The 20826-nt window shown below is 40.0% G+C and overlaps 2 protein-coding genes across 5 annotated transcripts; both read left to right on the forward strand.

The window, feature by feature from the left end:
• Positions 1-451: 451 nt before the first annotated feature.
• Positions 452-9700, forward strand: LOC310857340 (troponin I, fast skeletal muscle-like). Its single transcript, XM_083762968.1, has 7 exons — positions 452-542; positions 1611-1643; positions 2013-2052; positions 7292-7420; positions 7775-7864; positions 8366-8542; positions 9398-9700. The coding sequence occupies exons 2-7, from the start codon at positions 1636-1638 to the stop codon at positions 9464-9466; spliced, it is 513 nt and encodes a 170-aa protein (XP_083619094.1). The 5' UTR covers positions 452-542; positions 1611-1635; the 3' UTR covers positions 9467-9700.
• Positions 9701-9934: 234 nt separating this feature from the next.
• LOC310857882 (troponin I, fast skeletal muscle-like) lies at positions 9935-20291 on the forward strand. 4 transcript variants are annotated; one of them, XM_083763849.1, is made up of 7 exons: positions 9935-12569; positions 14539-14597; positions 15198-15237; positions 16723-16851; positions 17227-17316; positions 18628-18801; positions 19908-20291. In XM_083763849.1, the coding sequence occupies exons 2-7, from the start codon at positions 14590-14592 to the stop codon at positions 19983-19985; spliced, it is 519 nt and encodes a 172-aa protein (XP_083619975.1). In that variant the 5' UTR covers positions 9935-12569; positions 14539-14589; the 3' UTR covers positions 19986-20291. The 4 variants fall into 4 exon arrangements, with proteins under 4 accessions (XP_083619975.1, XP_083619972.1, XP_083619973.1 ...); XM_083763846.1 differs by having other exon boundaries at positions 9935-12573; positions 19908-20246; XM_083763847.1 differs by having other exon boundaries at positions 9935-12144; positions 12215-14597; positions 19908-20241.
• The last annotated feature ends 535 nt before the right edge of the window (positions 20292-20826 follow it).

Here is a 20826-nt window from a genome sequence, read left to right on the forward strand (position 1 = left end):
GCCAGTCTGCCTCTGTAAGAGCATCAGCTGTTAGTGGGGAGGGGGGCTTATCATCTACTTTCATGGTTCACCAGGAAAACTTTTTTTTTTCAAATAATAATAATAAAAAGTAAGCAAATAATTCAATATAAATAATAATAATAATGTCGGTATCGGCCGATAAGACCCAGAAAATAATCTGAGATTGGATATCGGTCATAATTTCAATATTGTGCATTTGATCTGTGGGAGAATCATGATAATTCGCCTCCCCCTTTTCAGCATACTGTACAAGTGGCACCGGCCTGAGTCATAAAAAGATGACGGTGATCAGGCTCCTCCTCGAAGACTGCTGATTTACAGTGAGAGTTGGCAGGCAATGGTGATATTTCAGGAGCTTGCCGGCCTATTGGCTCAGAACGCCTTCATTTCCATAAACAGGCCCTGGTCCAAATTTCAACCCCCATATATACCCAGTCTAGTGTCTTTTCACCGCACCCAGTTTGTTCCCTTCTCCACATAGACACCTTGCTCCTATTCCCTCCTCATCTTTCTTGTCATAGGTGAGATATATTATAATTCTGTTTACTCCTCTGTCTACACACTTGGTTTGTGCATGAAGCTAGTGGAACTGTGATGATGTGTTAGTTGTTATCGAGGCTATAATCTTGACCATGGAGACTGCTGGTCTTTTGGGGAAGCCTGGGATAGTATATATGTATTAAAGTGTTCAAACTCACTATTTTCTGAGTTGGCAACACATACTGTAATGTTCAATTGTTTGTCTTTTTGCTTTTTGTATGTCCTTGTCTATTTCTGTTCATGAAAAATGAATAAAATTTAAGTTGAAAAAAAAAAGTGTTCAAACTCGTGGCAGAAATGTGACTCTTTGCAAGTCGGCTGAAAGAATCTAGAGTAGAGTGGAGTTGGCAGTTCTGCCAAGGGCATTTGTTAACTTAATAGCACAATGCATTTGTGTTGTTGAGTTTGTTTTTTGGTATTACAGAATGGATTTTGTTAATTAATTGAAGTCAATTATGTGAAGATTCACCCTATTTAGTTCCTGTCAGTGTAAAAATAATTTGTATTGAGTAGAATTAGATTATTTTAGACATGAATTTGCATCTGTGCTCAATGAGGGTAGTTCCTGTTCCCTCGTTTGTTTCTTCCAGTTGCTTTGGACATTATGATAAGGCATAAAAATTTAAAAATAAAGATCTCTTTATGATATTTCATTGTGTTGAGTACATAAGGCACAAATGTGTAAATGTGACTTGATTGAGTGGGACGATGTCGTAACTGTATATTTTGCGCACCATTTCAACAATCTTCTGCCGCGTGTTAAGACTCAGTGCATTCCTTTCAGGAGCTAAATTCCATCTTGGGTGTTGATGTATGGGGTCTTAGAGCATCTGAAAAAACACTTATCAAAGAGACCAGTATGGACATTTAATCTGGCCGTCTAAAATTAACTGAGGTACTCACAGTGCGTTTGAAACTCAATCAACGATCAAATGGATCATGTGTCCCTGGAACGTTCCATGGTCAGTTCTGGTGTCCAAGTTAATGAACAGGTGTGTCCTCATATTCACCTCCACATCTTTCCTTTCTCTGTTTTTTTGTCTGAACAGGTTGTGAAGCACAAAAACAGCCACCATGTCTGAGTAAGTAAAACTTTGTTTCTTGCTTATGACTATATTAAAACCCATTGAAACCGGGAAAGCATCCGTGTCATTTTAGATTTGAGAAAAACAAAGAACAGTGGTTCTCGAAAATAGCAGATCTACAAGGTATAAGCTCACAGCACGTCAGTTTGTGTCATGCTGCAAGCTTGTACATCTGCTATTTATTTTTGAAACATCGTGAAAAGTCGTGAAATTTTAACATAAAAGTTTGAGAACTACTCATTTAGAAGTCATTTGTAGAATTGGCCTCAGGTCTTAATGGGGTAATAAGATGTACTGTATGTCTAATATCCACATACTCGGTCAGCATGATGATAACAACGCTGTGTATCATTTCTCTCTCATTAGAGGGAAAAAGATGACGTCGAGCCGCAAGGGTCATCTGAAGGTATGACACTAATCCTTATCCAGTCACTTGAGGGACTGTGGGAATTAAAAGCGATTGTCCAATGCCAATCCAAATAGTTTAGCGACCGTTGCTGAGGATGGCTAACTTTCGTCACCTCATAGCTGTCAATGTTATTTTGCATGGCTGTGTTGTTGAACACGTACACAGCTTAACGTTGGAAAAGTTACACGACTTAGCTGACTGAGGTGATGGCAATAATTCCAATCACCGTAGTGTGCGTTATTGAGTTGGATACTGTTTCTCCCTCTAACATGTCCTCGTATTTCTAGTCTATTGAAATAATGCCAGCCACATTATGTCCATGCAGTGCACAGCCTACTGCAGGCCTATTTGACTAGATTTAGAAGACATTTTGAAGCTCTGCTGCTGAAATTATCGATTATTTATATGGAGCCATATCACGTTATTTAACATGCATCTCAATGGGTTAGAAGGAAAGCTTGCCAGTCTACGCCATAGACATATAAACGTAGACGCCTCTTCCGGCTCTGGGCCGTCTGTATCTCAACGGAAGGCAACATGGAGGCAACGGAGGGCAATGGCGATGCGTATATCTATTCTACGTCCGAGCATAGACAATAGACAATCATGGTCTATGGTAGGCCTCTGATTGGCCTACCGACTGTCCTCCGAGACGCGTGGTTTCTCCGTGGTGGGAATTAATACAGTAGTACAAGACTGTAGTACAAGTAGTATACAAGTACAAGAGAATGACAGCTTGGCACGCGCAACAGTCACTTTTGTTTTTGTAGAAGAGGCAAACTAATATTGTTTATGCCGTTTGCTTTGATTGAATGATTGACTGAAAACGTATTTGTATGATTTGATTTGGGTGTGTTCTAAATTAAAGTCTAAAGTGTTAGTGTTGATTATCGTGTATTCATTATAGTAAACTAATACTATTATACTAAAAAGGATAAAGATCAAGGGAAAAGAGACCTTTTTTCAGAAGGCTACAATAATGTTTCAAGTTCACACTGACTGTACACATGTAAAATAAACGGCATGAACAAGTTTGCCTCTTCTACAAAACATAAAGGTTACTGTCGCACGTGCCAAGATGTCATTCTCTTGTATCGCACTCGGAGGAAGGCCGGCAGTGTCTGTAGGCCAATGGGCGTGTGCCTTCACGATTCAGTGTCTGTAGGCCAATGGGCGTGTGCCTTCACGATTCCGCTTGACTTCCTCCTCCCGTTGCAGATAGGTCGCTCCAATGAACTGCAGCGGCCAATGAGGCATCAATGTTTTAATATCTATGGTCTATATAGGCTACACGCCCCGCGCCCCTCCATGAGCAGACGAGTCGCTCCCCGCCTGAAAAGGCCTCAACCCTGGTGTCCATTATTATTTTGGGTGAAAGAAATGCTTAGAAATATAAAAAGTATTATTACCAAATCTTTTGGTAATATACCTTATCTACGTGCTCACAATGCGTCGCAATGTTGTATAAATAAATAAACAAAGAAAAATAAACCAATAAATAGTAGTACAAAGTAAAAGCAAAAAAGGGCATACCTCCATCATTTTTGGCATCATGTGATTATAAGGTTGCATGGCAATGAAAATCACGTGGCATGTTTGAGGCCGGTTTAGGCTCATTTCAACTTCTCAAGAGACTATTACTAATACTAAAATCTAAATTTGCTGCCAAAAACAACACTGGCCTGCACTGCATATTGCCCCCATGCAGTGCAGTGGTAATATAATATGGTTGATACTAATATTATTAGTATCAACCATTGCCATGAGAGTGTTCCTGGCGACTCCTGGTGGCTGAACAAAGAACATTGTTTTAGATTATTTTGTTGGAGAGCTAGCAGCTCATACAGTGGTGTAAAAGTACAGGTACAATTTTGCGGTAGGTTACTTTTCCAATGTTCTGTACTTATACCCCACTACAGGCAAATATTATAGCCTACTTTTTACTAATTCCACTACAATGATTAACTTAGTTAGTAGTTACTTTGTAGATTTCGATTAATATTACAAAACATTAACCACCCATTGAAAATAGCAGATCTACAAGCTCACGATGTGTAGTGATGTGACACATTGTGAACTGTATTTTCAGAAGATTATTACGATATACATGTTACACATTTGCATAATGAGCAGTTTCTACTTTTGGTACATTTTGATACCAATACTGTTGTACTTTTACTTGTAACAGAGCAGTTCAACATTGCAGTATTGATACTTTTACTTAAGGGACATTTCAATTTCAAATATAATAAAATAATACAATAAAATAATAAAATATATATATTTTTTTTATTTTGTAAAATAACCCTTAGTAACCCAATGCAAGTACTTTCCACCACTGCAGATAATACAAAATGTATTTTCCTTCTGGAACCTACCATTTGAATGCACCTAATGCTGATATTTTGTAGTACAATTAAAGTACAATATTGCTTTCCATCGTTATATGGAAAACAAACTGTCCAGCAGTGATGAGCTTGCTAACTCTATTTTATTAGCAGGGCCCTTTGACAAAATATTGCTCAACAAAATAGTGTGTTTTCAACTGATTCACTCAACAGAAATGATATCAAAATACATGTTTGTTGAGCAACACCTGTCAAAATGGAATGAATTATACATTAGTTAGAATAATAGATTGTTTGGGATGTGGCTGCTGTTTTCAGAAGCTTATATTAATTATCTCGAAATATGTGACCAGATTTGACTGAGAGCCTGCCGTCGTGCAACCTCCAGCTTTTCACCAGAGGAGAAAATCTACATTTATTTATATTTTATCCAAAATGAGTTAATAGCACAGGCAGACTCTTCACATACTAGAGCCTGTCTGAAATAAATATCAGAGCTGATACAGCTCTGATATTTGATAAACAAATTGATTTATTTTGTACAAGTGGTGTAACATAATTCAGGCTAGTTGTGGCAGGCCCCAGTGCAGGCTATTTAGGACACCCCCAACCAAGTGGTCAATATGAAATAAATGCTTAAACATGTAGCTAGGTGTAATGTTATAGAGTCCAGAAGTGAACCTTTCAAGCCTGTTTTCTCAACTCGCTGTTTTCGGCCAGACATTACTCTATAAGCCACATCTCCAATATGTCAATTTGAACTTTGAAGCTATGATTCCCTGCTTTCATATGACATGAAAAAACGAAAATTCAAAGAGATCCAATGGCCGTCCCTCAGTCAAATTTGGCCACATATGGTCCTGCTACAAAAACAAAATCATCATCATATATGCCAGTGGTTCTCATACTGTGACCCAGGGGGGGTCACTGCCTGAAAAGGTTGAGAAGCGCTGACATATATGCAACACGTGTCAAACAAAAATACTGACAAACTATAATTAGATTACTGTACATCAGAACAGTGGTTTCTCAAAGTGGGGTCTGGGTTCTCACAGGGGTCCTTTGAGTGGCTCGACGGGCCAGGGGTACTGTTATGTATTTTTTATATAAATAACCCCAACACCATAATGTCAGAGGCAGCACCGTAAAGCCACATTTAGAAACGAAGTGGATACACTGAGACCATGTCGGCATACAAAGTTGTAAATTACTTAGATAACTAATAAATCGTCGGGACTTCGGTAGGTCCGGACAGCATTCAAAAGGATCTCTTCCCATGTCCAAAATGGACACGGTTAATATACCATATTGTAATCAATACACAGACCAACGTGTCAAACAACAAGGCCAAAAAACATGTTTGTTCACAGAGGGGCAGATAATGCAAGACGTCACTTAATGTTGGATACAGGAGATATCTCACGGGGCAGATACAGCCATGATATGAACATCAGTGCAGACTCAGAGACGTCCATGATATGAACATCAGTGGGACACAGGGCATGAAGTGAGATGAAAACAGGGTGACAGGGCAAATGTAAATTCATTCACAAAACAGATCTACAAATGAGTCCCGAAATACCTATCAGGTACCCAGCTAAAATGGTTGAGAGTTAGGAGTAACTCTCTGAATTATGAGGGTCCGTGGCCTATTATACCGAACAGGGAGGTCCTTCCTTGAAATTAAATATTTTGGGAACCACTTCATTAGTAGTAGCCAGAACCTTAGATATAGACAGAGTTACGCAAACTGCGTTCACTTCATGGGGCCAGTCCAATGGCCCCAATAGACTTCTATTGAGAATGGGGACGACCAACTGGGACAAGTCCTGGACCGGAAGTAGGCAGAAATGCATTGGACTCAGGCAACAGCCCAGCTTAAATGATCTTGAATCCCTTTATTTTAGATTGTTTTGTAGTAATAGTACAACATAAACATTAAAGAGACTTGTTGCACACATGCTTAAAATAGCTCTTATTTGCGCCGCCCTCGTTGAAAACAATGTAGGCCTATTTCCAACTCCAGCTTGTCTCAGTTCAGGTTGCGTGAACAGCGCTCGAGTGCTCGGTTTCTGCCCCCTCTATATCGTAACTCTTCTATTAGATGGCTCTGGTAGTAGCCTAGTCGATTAGAGACTCCCTGTTGAACCACTTCATTAGTAGTAATCGATTAGAGACTCCCCTGTTTTCGAGAGAGTGTATTGAAACAGCTGTTAAAACTGACCAGGGATCAGTGGTTCAGACACTGCCAGCAGTACAGTGTTATTGTTTAAGTGTATGGGCCAGCAGAGGGCAGCAGAGTGCTGTGTTTCTAACACAAGGCACTCAAGTTGTGAGCTTCAAATTACACAATTTCAATTCCATGATGTCCATTTGAGAGTCTCAAATTGTGATTCTTTTTGTGAAAAACTAAACAAATTTGTATAATATATGAGTCTTATTGGTCCCTATACCACTGTTACCGTCTGACCATTCAGTGTTACTTTCGTCGACTAAAACGGAGGAAAAATGTTCGTCGACTAACATTTTTCACTGCCGAAAATTTTATAAAAACGACTAAACCACTAAAATGTTAAGGAGGGACCATTTTAATAAGTAAGTCATTTTATGTCCGGCTATTTTCAGCATGCAACCAAGTGTAAAATCAGGCATTACAATTTTTTCTTTTCCTTTTCTTTGTTGAAAATCAACTGTAGATTTATTTAGTAGACTAAAAACGCATATTTACTAGGAGTACTGGAAAAGTAAAACATTCCAGATGACTAAAATAATATGACTAAAAACTAAATGAAATCGTATTATTCAAAAGACTATACAACTAATAAACCACATCAAATTTTGTGGTAAAAATAAATAAATAACACTGTCTGTCTCGTCTCTCTGTCCAGACTCTGATGCTGGCCATTGCTGCGCAGTGGTTGGAGACCGAGGCACAGGAGATCATTGATGCCAAGGCGGCGCACCTGGCAGAGACCTGTGGCACCTGCAACACCTCCGGAGACCAGGCGGCACTGATTGTAACCTCCATGTCACTCTTATGACACATGCTTTTTGCGCGTACACACACACACACACACACACACACACACACACACACACACACACACACACACACACACACACACACACACACACACACACACACACACACACACACACACACACACACACACACACACACACACACACACACACACACACACACACACACACACACACACACACACACTGTATCACTAACCTGTGTAGTTTTTACTATTTGTATTTTGACTGATTATGCAATGTGTGTGTGTGTGTGTGTGTGTGTGTGTGTGTGTGTGTGTGTGTGTGTGTGTGTGTGTGTGTGTGTGTGTGTGCGAATGCGTTGACAGGAAATCTGTAAAAAGCTTATGTCGGCGATTGACCAGGCTGATGAGGACAGGTACGACACGGAGGCCAAAGTGGTTAAGGGCAACAAAGAGGTAGAGTGCCTTCGTTCCTGTGTGGAACACAATTTATAAGCTGTACATTAACGGGGATATGTATAACATTTAAGCCACTATAATCAGAATAAACTTTGTTATGACCTCACAGGTTTACAGAAAGAGGTTTTTGCTCCATAATTATGTTCATTTCCGTTTGCACCGTACATTGAAAGTGTGTCGTTTAGTTCAGGTGGGATAAAAGTATCGTCCCCAAATGAAAAATGGAAGCAATGGATAGTGGTGGCTGTCTAATTATTTTGTACATGTCGTGTAACATGATTCAGGCTAGTTGTGGCAGGCCCCAGTGCAGGCTATTTAGGACACCCCCAACCAAGTGGTCCATATCATTGTGAACCACTTGTCTTGAGTCCTATTTGTCCCGCGTGAAAGTCCAACATCTTAACCACTAGACCAAAGGTCCCTATGGACCGGGGGAGATTTTCTTTTTTTGTTAAAGACGCTCACATGACTTGATCCTTGTGTGATCCCCCTCCTTAGATTGAAGAACTGAAGATCAAAATGGTGGACCTGGGTGGCGTCAAGAAGCCCGCCCTGAAGAAGGTGCGCATGTCCGCCAGTGCCATGCTGTCTGCGCTGCTGGGCACCAAGCACTCGGTGAACATGGACCTGAGGGCCGGCCTGAAGACGGTCAAGAAGGAGAAGAAAGAAGAGAGCGTAAGATATTTAAAACTAACGGAACTTGTTTTAAAGCCCCAAACGGCAGCCGCGCACTTCAGAGACACTGCACAGACCATCCGTTCAATGCAAGCTTTGATGAAAGCTTGCATCAAACTGATATCTGCAAAACCGGGAAAGCATCTGTGCCATTTTAAATGCTGGTAAAAGGTAAAAGAGGTAAAAGATTACACTAAAAGGATAACACAAAAAATCCCTGAGGTCTTCAGTAGTATAAAGGCAATTATACAAGAGCTCATTAATACTAGGAGCAATAAAAGTATATTTACAGAGAATCAGTGGGGGGAGGTCTTCGAGGTCCAGTTGCAAATTGCAGACAGGTGCTCTTTTATGGCTGTTTTGAAGGAGGGTATAGGGACTGTCTTTTTGACAGCTGTTGGTAGGGCATTCCACATTTTGGTGCCATAATATTAGAATAAACTCAAATCTGGGCCTACAAATCTCAGAGTGTATTCTTCCAGTCATAGGAAGAATAAGCCAGTGGTTCCCAAACTTTTTCATGCCGCCAAGGACCCCCAAATTGACACTAATTACCCCCCCCCCCCCCCATTTGAAAAGATATGCTAGGGACCCACATAAGAGAAGATATTTATCTAGCTGAGATTCTCAACCCGTTTATTTTCAAGGACCCCCAGTTTGACCTGCATTAGGCTAGGGACCCCCTTTTAATGGCATTAATATCTCTGGGACCCTCCATTTATTGTAAAATCAGGATTCTGTCATTTGTGATGCTAATTCTTCCTACGAGTGTATAGTCACTCATCTCCCTATGAGGGAGATGAGCAGAAAAAGTGAAGATACCTGATACCTGACATAATGTTTTTTGTCATGCAGGCTGATGCTGGTGACTGGCGTAAGAACGTTGATGACAAAGCGGACAGGAAGAAGATGTTTGATTCCTAAAGAGGATGCATTGATCTGTGAGCCAGACAAGACTGGAATCAGCTTGGAGTCTCTTCTAAATGACCCTAAAGCTGTAACTCTGCGTCAGCAAGTATTACACTGTACTGTATTGTAGTGTAACGTTAGTCTGTGGCGGATGTGACCTCACAGCCATGTAGTGCATGTAGCCATCATCCACTATATTTATCCAGTGTGTTTTCTGGTAATTTTTATAATAAATGCGTTATGATTTCATACACTTTGTTCTCAGATATTTTGTCTTTCGCTCACTGGTGGGTACAGTGCATGACTTTGTACATATTATGTTGAGTTATGACACCACAGCTGCAACACACACAGAACCCACAGAATAATAAGATTAATTTATGCAAGACAAGTCAGCGCCCGTGAATATGAACAATTCCTCCAAAGAGATTTGGTTGATTACTTTGCTGATGCCACAGGGGGGGGGGGGGGGGGGGGGGCTTGACAACTATCTGAATTAAACCTCCTCTATTTCAGACGATAGGAACCGTTAATTTGTTTTTCCATATGTGTATCTCACACTAGGTTAGGTTGTATTGGGCACTTATCAGCTATAATCCTGTGCGTTGCCAGTGAATGATGAGACATCATATGTGATGAGACAACATTATTTTGTGTAAATGAGGGATGATATGATGATAATGTATTCAACGACATGTCAGGAATAGTGCAAGTAGGCCTATTTAACCGGAACCGCTCGCCCCCAAACACAATTGCCCCATGTTTTCGTGGACCGTTCTGCCAGCCATGTTCTATTAGTTTCACTGAGGTTAAGGTTAGGAATAAGTTTAGGGTATTACATTTAGGAATAAGGTTATGTTTAGGCATAGTTTTACTGAGGTTAAGTTTAGGAATAAGGTTAGGTTTAGGCATAGTTTTACTGAGGTTAAGTTTAGGAATAAGGTTAGGTTTAGGCAGAGTTTTACTGAGGTTAAGTTTAGGAATAAGGTTAGGTTGAGGCATAGTTTTACTGAGGTTGATTTTAGGCATAGTTTTACTGAGGTTGATTTTAGGAATAAGGTTAGGTTTAGGCATAGTTTTAGGGAGGTTAAGTTTAGGAATACCTGGTGGCGACCGTTACGAGGTTGCAGGATTTGACCCGGGATGAGCGTGTTTTGGGGGGCATGAGATTCAGTCCAAGTAATAATCAAAATGAGATTATACAATAGTTGGGGTGCATCAAAAGTAAATAGGAAGCCACACTAATGTCTTTAAGAATTCCTCTTTAACAGAGACCACTGCAAATAGAATAGAGACATGCAGGACATGAACCACTAGGTGGCAATAGAGCTCTTCTTGGCCTTGCACACTGTCTCCTTTCAGTCTCCTTTTCCAATCAAAGTAGGATACTTCAAAGAGACTTCAGAGAACAATGATTCAATTTTTGTATAATTTTTATCCCACGATTTTGCAACCCTTTTTTTTCACCCAGTGCCAATTATCTAATGTAATCCTGGGCGCTACACTTCCTCTGCCAACCTGGATGGACCTCATGCTTCCTTCTATGCATGAGGAGTCCAAGCTACTTCTTTTCACCTGACAGGAGAGTGTTTCCCCCGGCCGGACATAGCGCGTGGAAGGAACACGTTATTCCGACCAGTTCCTTTCCCCTCCATCAGGCGCCCCGGCTGGCCATGGGGGGAGGTAGTTTAGAGACCAGGATTACTGCATGTTTTTTGTGAGGGTACCTATACCCTATAGGGGACACGGGTGACGGGGAGAACATGCAAACTCTACACAGAAAGGCCCTTTCGCCAGCCCTACCTCGGGTATGGGCACTGATGACGTGGAGGAGGGAACACGCCACCCAGCGCCCACAGCGACAGCACTACCGACTGTGCCAGGGGCCACCGTGCCCCAAGAGAACAATGATTCATGAAGGACACTGTGTAGGACAGGTCATGCAGAAGGTGAGCAATAAAGCCCTTACTTCTTTCGATTTTTACATCACGGAGCTATGTGTGTGGCTGGGTGGGTGGCTGGGTCCGAGCACGAAAACAGCATGGTTGTTTTTCACCATTTGTTCGCAACCTAACAACACACACAAATACACACGCACATTTTAACTGTATATGATGATTTCGGATGTGCCAGTACAGTACAGTAAGTAACAGTACTGTACAGTACAGTATAGAGGGTACATTAGAGGGAACCCCACACGGTAACTCTGTCATTTCTCAACCGTTTCGGACGCGAGGCGGCACACCGGAACCGGCCCGGCCCCCTGGGCGTCTGGGTGTTCCGGGGACCCCCACATGGTAACCCTGTCATTTCTCTACTGTTCCGGGCGTGGGGCGGATCACCGGAACTGGGCCGGCACCCTGGGTGCGTTCCTGTGGGTCTGGCGCATTTTGAATAATGTTAAATATTTCGTGGCATTATGTACATTATGGTTTAAAATAATGTGTTTTTTTCCATTTTATTCTGGATCTGAAGACCACACCAGGTCTTGGTTTTAACACAGCGTGCTGTGAAGCTACACTTATTATCTTCATATATTTTATACAACTTTATCACAATTGTTTGTTGTTCATTGCCTCTTACTACATTTTTGTAGTTCATATATTCACGAACGAATGGATATTACTTTTTCTGTTGTTATTTTATTTAATATATGTGTACGTGTATGTGTGTGTGTGTGTGTGTGTGTGTGTGTGTGTGTGTGTGTGTGTGTGTGTGTGTGTGTGTGTGTGTGTGTGTGTGTGTGTGTGTCTTTTTTATTAGATTGTGACCATTGCTTCATTTCCCTTGTTTTGTGTACAAGGCACATACTGTACAGTATGTCAGTTCCTGAACACTGAAACAAGACCTACTAAAGATCCTACTAAGGCTCAGGTCAAAGCTAGGAGCCAGAAGGTCAACTGGCCAGAAGGTCAACTGGCCAGAAGGATGGAGGTATTTCAGGAGCTGACCAGCCCATTGGACTGAACATCCCTTTAACACCATAAAGAGGAGCCACCAAACCAAAGGAAACACCATAGGCTATATACAGGACACACACATGTCACTGGTGGTGGTCTGTGGCTAGTCAGTTTCTCCAGCCAGTCCTGCACCAAGTTCTCTCCTGCCCACCACGTCTGTAGGTGAGCATCTCTTCTCCTTTCTTATGTTCTGTACTTATTGTAACTAAATTGATGACAATCACAATTATTCATAAATTAAGAGCTATTTTTCAAAAGAAGTGGGATGCAGTATTTGATGAGTTTACCCTGGCTGAAAAAAATGAACTTGTATGGATTGAAATGATATGATATAGTAGTACTTGTCTTGTACTTGTACTTGTCTTGCGAACCAGCGGCCTTGTATGCAACACACACATACACACATTTGACATAATACAGGACACAAAAGAAAATACAATTACATACATAGAAACATAAGGGAAAAGAGCAATGTCCACAGCTCAGTCTAGTCCTAGCCAAAATCCTGATTAAGCTTCAAAGTGGACTGATGGACAAAAGACCTCTTCAGTCTGACCTTATTGTATGCTGGAACACCATATCTCCTTCCTGAAGGCAGCAACTTATACTCTCCATACAAAACATGGCTAGTATTAGAGGCGATATTCCTTGCTAACCTTAGGATGCTGTTATCATACATGGATGGATAGAGCCACTGAAGTGGTTGTCCAACAATCTTTGAACGGACAACCACTTCAGAGGAACCAGTTCAGAGGAAAGAACAGCAACAGATAGTTCATCGCTCTCATCACAGAATGATGCTGCTGTTCACAGCATCATGTCAGCTGCTGTAAAAAGATTACAGACAACTTCTAAACTTCTACGTTGTATGAACTGTTATTTTGGTCCAGATACTTTTGGAAATGTGCGGTTCTGCCACTTGTCAGTCACGTGAACAGCCAACATGTGGCATTGTGTAATACTATACTGGTCAGTCATGATGGAGTCTCTCAAGTCTTAAAGCTACACAGAGTAACTGACTGTAACTATGCTTCCAGAAAGATCTGAACGGAAGCCATCATCTCTCATACATTTTAAAACATCTTCAAAATATTGTTTATAGAATTTCCTTTTGTTTCTGCAAAGCAACACGTAAATGATAGGCCGGTGTGGTCTGCTTTATTTTCTTCACATTTTCTGTTTTTAGTTGGAACATTTCGAAAGTTGTGTGAGCCAACAGTGTGTCTGGATTGATTGATTGATTGATTGATTTGAATACTTTATTAACAATAGATGCAAAGAGTACACTGGGTATGATTTTGATGTTTGATTGCCTAAAAGGATTGCTAAAAGCGATGAGGGCTTTACATCAAGAAGACATATAAAGACATACAATATTATACAAGAAATCATTTATACTAGGAGCAACAGCCAACCTGTGGATACTATAACATGTTGTTGCCAATAGTAAAGGATTCTGCATGCATGTCCATTGTGACCTTTGACAAAAATGTGACCCTGACCCAGAATTAGGCGACTAATGCATGACCCCACGGTCATGCATGTTGTTAACAACACTGCTGTCATGGGTCACGTTACATTTCAGAAGGCAGTTGGGTTCAAGCACTAATGAACTAACGAGACAGCAAAGATATGCTGTTGGGCATCAAACTCTTATCACCATATATTTCTTTCTTTTTTTCATGAATTAATGCCCTACTTCATCCCACTACTGCTTCACACAAAAGCATCAAAAGTAGCAGATGCACAAGCTCGAAACGCAGTGCGAAGCAACGTGTTGTGAGCTTGTACATCTGCTGTTTTTGCTATTTTTGAATTTGAATGCTGAAAAGTTAACAGTTTTTGAACGTATGAGGTTTCCACCCGACATAGACGATATGTAAACTCATTGTTCATTAAAGTGCGGTAGTCAATTAAGAGAACGACATGCTAGGTAATGTTCATTCTATAGAGTTCAGTGCAAATCTGATTAATTGAACAAGGTGGACCCTCTTGTAAACAAGTGTAATGCTTTATTGGGTCGTCCACTCACACACAGTCTTTGCATTGAGTTGTGCTTGAAATGTACTGTAATTCGGCAAACTGTTAATAAATATTTCAATCAATCTGTTTCTTTTCCTTTTCTAGGGTCTTACATTTTGTTCCTCGTCCAGAGTCTGAAGCAAATAAACAGCCACCATGTCTGAGTAAGTATAATGTACACTGGTTATAAACCTTTAGCATTTTACTTTGTAAATGATTGTAAAATTATAATAACTAAACTTTCTAGGCTACAAAAAAAAGGCTACAGTACTCTATGCTCAGGCACTTATTTTAAAGTGATTAGGGCTGTCACGATTACCGAATGATATTTTTACTATTTAATTGTCACACAAAAAAGTGTGATTAACCATTTAATTGCATTTCTGTCGTTGAACATTGTGAACACTATGAATCAAGATTACATTTATGTTTCGCTTTTAGGCCTCGTAAACGAACGGTGCACAGGGAAGATATACTGTATGACAAATAACGTACATAATCTAATCATTTTATCAATAGTGGAATCAACCGATCTAAGTTCAAAACGTGTCACACCGTGATGCAGTCTATTTCGAAGTTGTTTGACATATGAAAATCTTTCAACAGTGAAACGATGGCGATTATGAATATGCGAGAAAAATATTGTGTTCATCTAAAATAATTGTCATTAGGCGATTATGAAATAATTGCGACGCGTTCATTTTAAAAGCGTCTCACGTCCTTGGCAACATCATGTCAATACTGATGTGTATCTTTCACTACAGGAATAAGAAAATGACGTCCAGCCGCAAGCACCATCTGAAGGTAAGACAGACTACTAACAACAACTAAATAAAAACTAAGCTATGATGACTAAAAATATAAATATTGACAATTTCGTCGACAAATAAAAACTAGACTAAAATGTTAGGAAGGCACTAGTGAAGAGATCCAGTATAAGTCATTTTACACTTACACTTACACTGCATGCTGAAAATAGCAGATCTACAAGCTCACAACGCGTTGCAGTGCGATGCGTTGTGAGCTTGTAGAGCGGCTATTTTCAGCAAATGTAAAAAGAGTCATTACGACGGCATCATGGCCCACCAAAATACATTTTAGTCGACGGATGATATTGCCAAAATATTGACACTAAAACAGACTAAAATGTGACTAAAACTAAATGAAAACTATTCAAGAGACTATGACTAAAACTAAAATCAAAATTTGCTGCCAAAAACAACACTGGTCTATATACACATAAGCAATTTGGGAAATAACTCTTCCTGCTTCCAGGTCTCTTCTCTTTGACATACAAATGGAACAGACCATTTGTACACGTTGGCTTTTTCCAAATTTCTTTTTTTTTTTTTTTGCATATTTTCCTATATGCCTAATTTGCATATTAAAAAATAAATGTTGTAATAAAATAAATCATTGTCTTCGTGTAAGTAATCAAGTAGGGAGGTTTCATGGTGATAACAATCTAATATAGGCATGGTTTTGCCCACTCAATTCATGAACGTTCCAATTTTGGAGCTCTGGACTAAGAACCAAAAATAACTGAACCGGTTCCCATTGGGAACCAACCGGTGGAAAAGGGGTCATGATCTAGCATGCATCAATGTTGTATGCTAGATCGAAAGGTGTGAGTCGGGCCTAAGTACTCCATACATAGTGTCAGTGGTGGAAAAAGTACTCAATTGTTTTACTTAAATAAAAGTACCAATACTGCAATTTAGAAGTACTTCGTTACAAGTAAAAGTACTGAATTGAAAATGTACTTGAGTAAAAGTACAAAAGTATCGGCATCAAAATGTACTTAAAGTACTAAAAGTAAAAGTACTCATATTGCAGAATGTCCCATTTCACAAGTTCAAAATGTGTACAAAATCTATTGAAAATAGCCAATCTACAAGAATGTAGATCTATGGTTAATGTATGTTTTCTAATCAAAATTAAAATCGCCAAAGTAACTACTAACTAGTAACTAAAGTTTTCAAATAATTGTAGTGGAATGAAAGTAAAAATGTTGGCTCCGAGATGTAGTGGAGTAGAAGTAAAAGTACTGGAAATAGTAAAGTAAAGTACAAATACCTCAAAATTGTACTTAAGTAAAAATACTTAGTTACTTTCCACCACTGCATAGTGTCATAGTAAATCGGCGTCACACATATTCTGAGGAGAGCCTGGAGACTGGGTCTGACCTGATGATCATTCTAATGTCACAAAGTTTTGCCACAAACACATGTCTGTCTGTGTACTACTACGGACACATTGATGACCCCCTGGGTTTCTCCCCCCATGCAGAGCATAATGCTTCAGATCGCAGCGACCTGGCTGGAGCAGGAAGCCACAGAAGCCGTGGCGGCCAAGGTCTCCCACATGGAAGAGAACTGCCCCGCCGTAGATTTCAGCGGAGACCAGGCGTCCATCATTGTAAGACGCCACACCAGTATACACAACTTTGGCCCAATTGGACCCTTTTCACAGTGACAGCAGCTGCAGCACACATTTTGACATGAAACAAAATGCATCTGGTGACACTTTACTTAACGGTCGAGGTCTATAATGACTTATAATCGCATTGATAATGCATTATAATGCACTCATAAGGCATTACAACACTCAGAAATGTTTATTACCATGTGTCACACAACCAAAAAAACCCTGCACGCACACACTCTCGCACGCACATACGCACGCACGGATGCACGGACGCACGCACGGACGGACGGACGGACGCACGCAAATTGTTTAGTTCATATAACTTGTTTGGTTGTTTTATAATGATATACTGTGTATACCTAATAGGAAATCTGCAAGAAGATGCTGCAGAATATCGACAGGATTGATGAAGAAAGGTATGACAACGAGGTTAAAGTGCAAAAGACAGATAAAGAGGTACAGTATTATTATTATTATTATTATTATTATTATTATTATTATAATAAAGAGGTACAGGTACATTCTGTATCAGTAACTAAGTACATTCACTCAAGTACTGTGCTGAAGTACTACAATTTGTGTACTTCTTCCACCACTGGTTGTATCTAGGGCCGTCATGCAGGGCCTCAGAGGATGGCAATTGCCGCCCCCAAGTGTTCACATTTAACCTCAACATCTTTTCAAATGATTTTTATAAATATTTTCGGGAAAACTCCATGGGACAAATTAATGGGTTTTCCCATCTGTGGCACCACAAAATGGCCGTCGCTGATATGCCCTATAGAACCCCCTTTCTTTCCCTATCAAGGCAGAGAGAATCAAATCTATTCTTAACCTATACCAATCGCAATGTGTTTCCCCCCCCCCCCCCCCCCCCCAGATGCAAAGATTTGAGTTAAAAATGTTCGCTCTGAAAGAATAAATATTCGATATATTTGTGCCACATTTTCACTATTAAAAAAAAATCTAGATCTACAAGCTCGTAGCGCGGCATCTGCTATTTTTCAATAGCTATGAACTATGAACACCAAACACCAAAAGACCTTTATAGTGACCAGTGACACAAGTGTTCAGTAACTGCTCAGTGTGTCTGATATGTGTCATCATGTTTCATTACTCTTATAAATATAGAAGACAAATGTCTGAGATGCAATAAAGTAAACCTTGAACCTTGAAACCTTGAAGCAGACAGCAAGAATGTATCCATGCATTGTATGATGAATAGTCTGTGTTAAAAATAGTTGCATCGTTATTACCCCCATAAGTGGGTGCGACGTGTTGTGAAATTGTCAATACATTTCGTCATAGTTTTAGTCATCATAGCTTAGTTTTTAAATCAGAGAAAAGAAAAGGTAGTCGACGAACATTTCCGTCATAATTTTAGTTGATGAAAATAACACTGACCTGGCTCGCTACGAACAGTGTTGATTTCATCGACTAAAACACTGACGAAAAATGTTCGTCGACTACCTTTTTCCACTGACGAAAACTAAATGGAAACTAAATGAAAACTATGACAAAAATTAAGACTAAATATATTGACAATTTCGTCAACAAATTTAAAACTAGACTAAAATGTTAGGAAGTGGACAAGAGATCCAGTATAAGTCATTTTACAATTAGTTGCATGCTGAAAATAGCAGATCTACAAGCTCACACTGGCTATAGGAAGGAGATATCTGTGGAACATGGAGACAGACGGCCACCTCTGACCTGTCACGCAGCGCAGCGTGTCGGTCAGTCTTTTAATCATCTGCCTGTTCACAGATTTCAGACATGAAGCTTAAAGTGATCGAGCTGGGCGGAGTGAAGAAGCCAGCCCTGAAGAAAGTGCGTTTGTCCGCTGAAGCCATGCTCCAGGCTCTGCTCGGTGGCAAGCACAAGGTCACCATGGACATGAGGTCCAACCTGAAGGCGGTCAAGAAGGAGAAGAAAGAGGAGGTGAGTGACATTCCCAAATTATTTTGGGGGAGTCTCGCCGGATGATTTCACTCAACAGTAAACAAACCAACATACAGTATAAGTGTAAGTGTATACACTTTACTAGTATAGGGTATCTGCACATTTCTGAAGTTACAAATGTTAAGTATGAAAGAAGCAAACATTGTCAAAATAGCCCACCTAGCTTGTACTATAGGAGCAATTTTTTTTTATAACAATTTCTTTAGCAAGCTAGAAGACTTTCAGACAGTTGTAAATTGCAGTTTGTAAGGTGCTCTTTTAACCGTTTTGAAGGAAGTACTTTGTTTTTGGCTGTTGGTAGGCCATTCCACATGTTGGTGGCATGCTAAATGGCATGCTAAATGCCTAAATTGTAAATTGTAAATTGTTATAATAGAATGAATTCACATCCATGTTTGTGCCAAATCTGGGGGGGGAACTCTGAGATAGTCATAGGAAGAATAATCGCCCCATGCAGGTAAATAAGTAAGCATAGGGCGGTATCAGGGGGGCAGTCAGACAGATATTTTGTGAAGCCACTAAGGAAATCGTAGTTCATATAATGGCCTGTTGTGGCGCTGTCATTGGACCCAGAAAAACCCATAGCCCATGTATTTGGGCCCAAATTCACCTAGACTGTATTACCTTAATAAACATGGTCATGAATACTTTCTGCTTCCAGTCAATAGTTTAAAGTCTCATTTCTAATGTCATAATATTCTTTTTGGAACATTATGGTCCCATTAATTAAAAAAATTACCATAAAGTCGCGTATGTTCTGAGGGGCGTGGCTACCGTTACAGTCTATGATCGGGATTCCCCTCCCACTCGAGTCAAAATAAAAACCAACGGAGAAGAAGGGGGGAAGTCCCGCCTCGTTGTCTGGGCCAGCCAATGGCCAGCTGGGCCAAAACGGAGCCAGCCAATGGCCAGCTGGGCCAAAACGGATCTAGAAAGATGGCGACTTACAGTGCAGGAATAACAGGCTTCATTTTACGTCCATGTTAGACCCGGGGAACGCTTTGTCCATATTTTTCTGCTCGGGGAGACGAGCAGAAAAAGTGAAGATTCCTGATACAAAAAATAAATATGTTTGTGTCACGCAGGTTGCAGATGCTGGCGACTGGCGTAAGAACGTTGAAGACAAAGCTGACAGGAAGAAGATGTTTGAGACTAAAGAATAAAGACTTTGACGTGATTCTTCTCGGGGGCTAACTGTTTTGTTTTTGGGGGCAACAATACAGTTGCATTTATTTATTTTTTCTTCGCAAAACTGGAAATAACGTGTTGTACAATTAAACTATTTTTTTGAAATAAATCCACACTGTAACCCTTCAGTCTTTCTCAAATGGTCATTATAAAATACTGTTAGGGCTAGTAAGCCCTCTCAATCGTTCATTTATAGTCTTTTTTTCTCCACATTGTTGTCGATCTACAGCTCACAACAGGTCAGTGATGCTTGTAGGCTACAGCTGGTATTTTCGTAATTTTCTTTTTACATTTTGAAATGTTTTACATTTTTTTATTATTATTAATTATTATGATTTTCCCCCCTGACAATGTTCAACCATAAAGATATGCCGAATACTATTATGATGCTAAACCACAAGATGTCAGCAAACAACCTTGCAGTCAACTCAGCTCTTTTTTGTACAACGTGATTATTTTCCCACTACATTCAATATAATTGCCAAATTAATCTGTAGGTTATGCAAGTTCCATTTTCTTGTCTAGCCTTTTTTTTTAAATGTAGTAGTAATGACAAAAGTAAGTCATCAAGCCGTACAAGAGGTGAGTGGTTTGTTATTTTAACCATCTTTCACTGTGTAGTTTATGAGATTGAAAAGTAATTGTGTTAAACTTGCAGAATTTTGACAGAATTTCTAGTATTATGCATAATATAACTTTTCACAATGTTTTCATTAGACATAAAACATGTGTAAATATCAGCTCAAAATGTTGAGGTTTCATCCAGCCATTGTTTAAACGTAATATTTAAATCAGCATGTTTTGCATATCGTCACA

The sequence above is a fragment of the Protomyctophum parallelum genome (genome assembly GCF_964188405.1).
Source record: "Protomyctophum parallelum genome assembly, chromosome: 4".
Taxonomy (NCBI): Eukaryota; Metazoa; Chordata; class Actinopteri; order Myctophiformes; family Myctophidae; genus Protomyctophum; species Protomyctophum parallelum.

Bases quoted from the DNA above. Each gene is read 5' to 3' on its own strand.
- LOC310857882 (XM_083763849.1), top strand. The intron at 15,238-16,722 runs GTAAGACAGACT...CCCCCCATGCAG, and splicing joins GCCGCAAGCACCATCTGAAG to AGCATAATGCTTCAGATCGC. The intron at 16,852-17,226 runs GTAAGACGCCAC...TATACCTAATAG, and splicing joins GAGACCAGGCGTCCATCATT to GAAATCTGCAAGAAGATGCT.
- LOC310857340 (XM_083762968.1), top strand. The intron at 7,865-8,365 runs GTAGAGTGCCTT...CCCCCTCCTTAG, and splicing joins TGGTTAAGGGCAACAAAGAG to ATTGAAGAACTGAAGATCAA. The intron at 8,543-9,397 runs GTAAGATATTTA...TTTGTCATGCAG, and splicing joins AGGAGAAGAAAGAAGAGAGC to GCTGATGCTGGTGACTGGCG.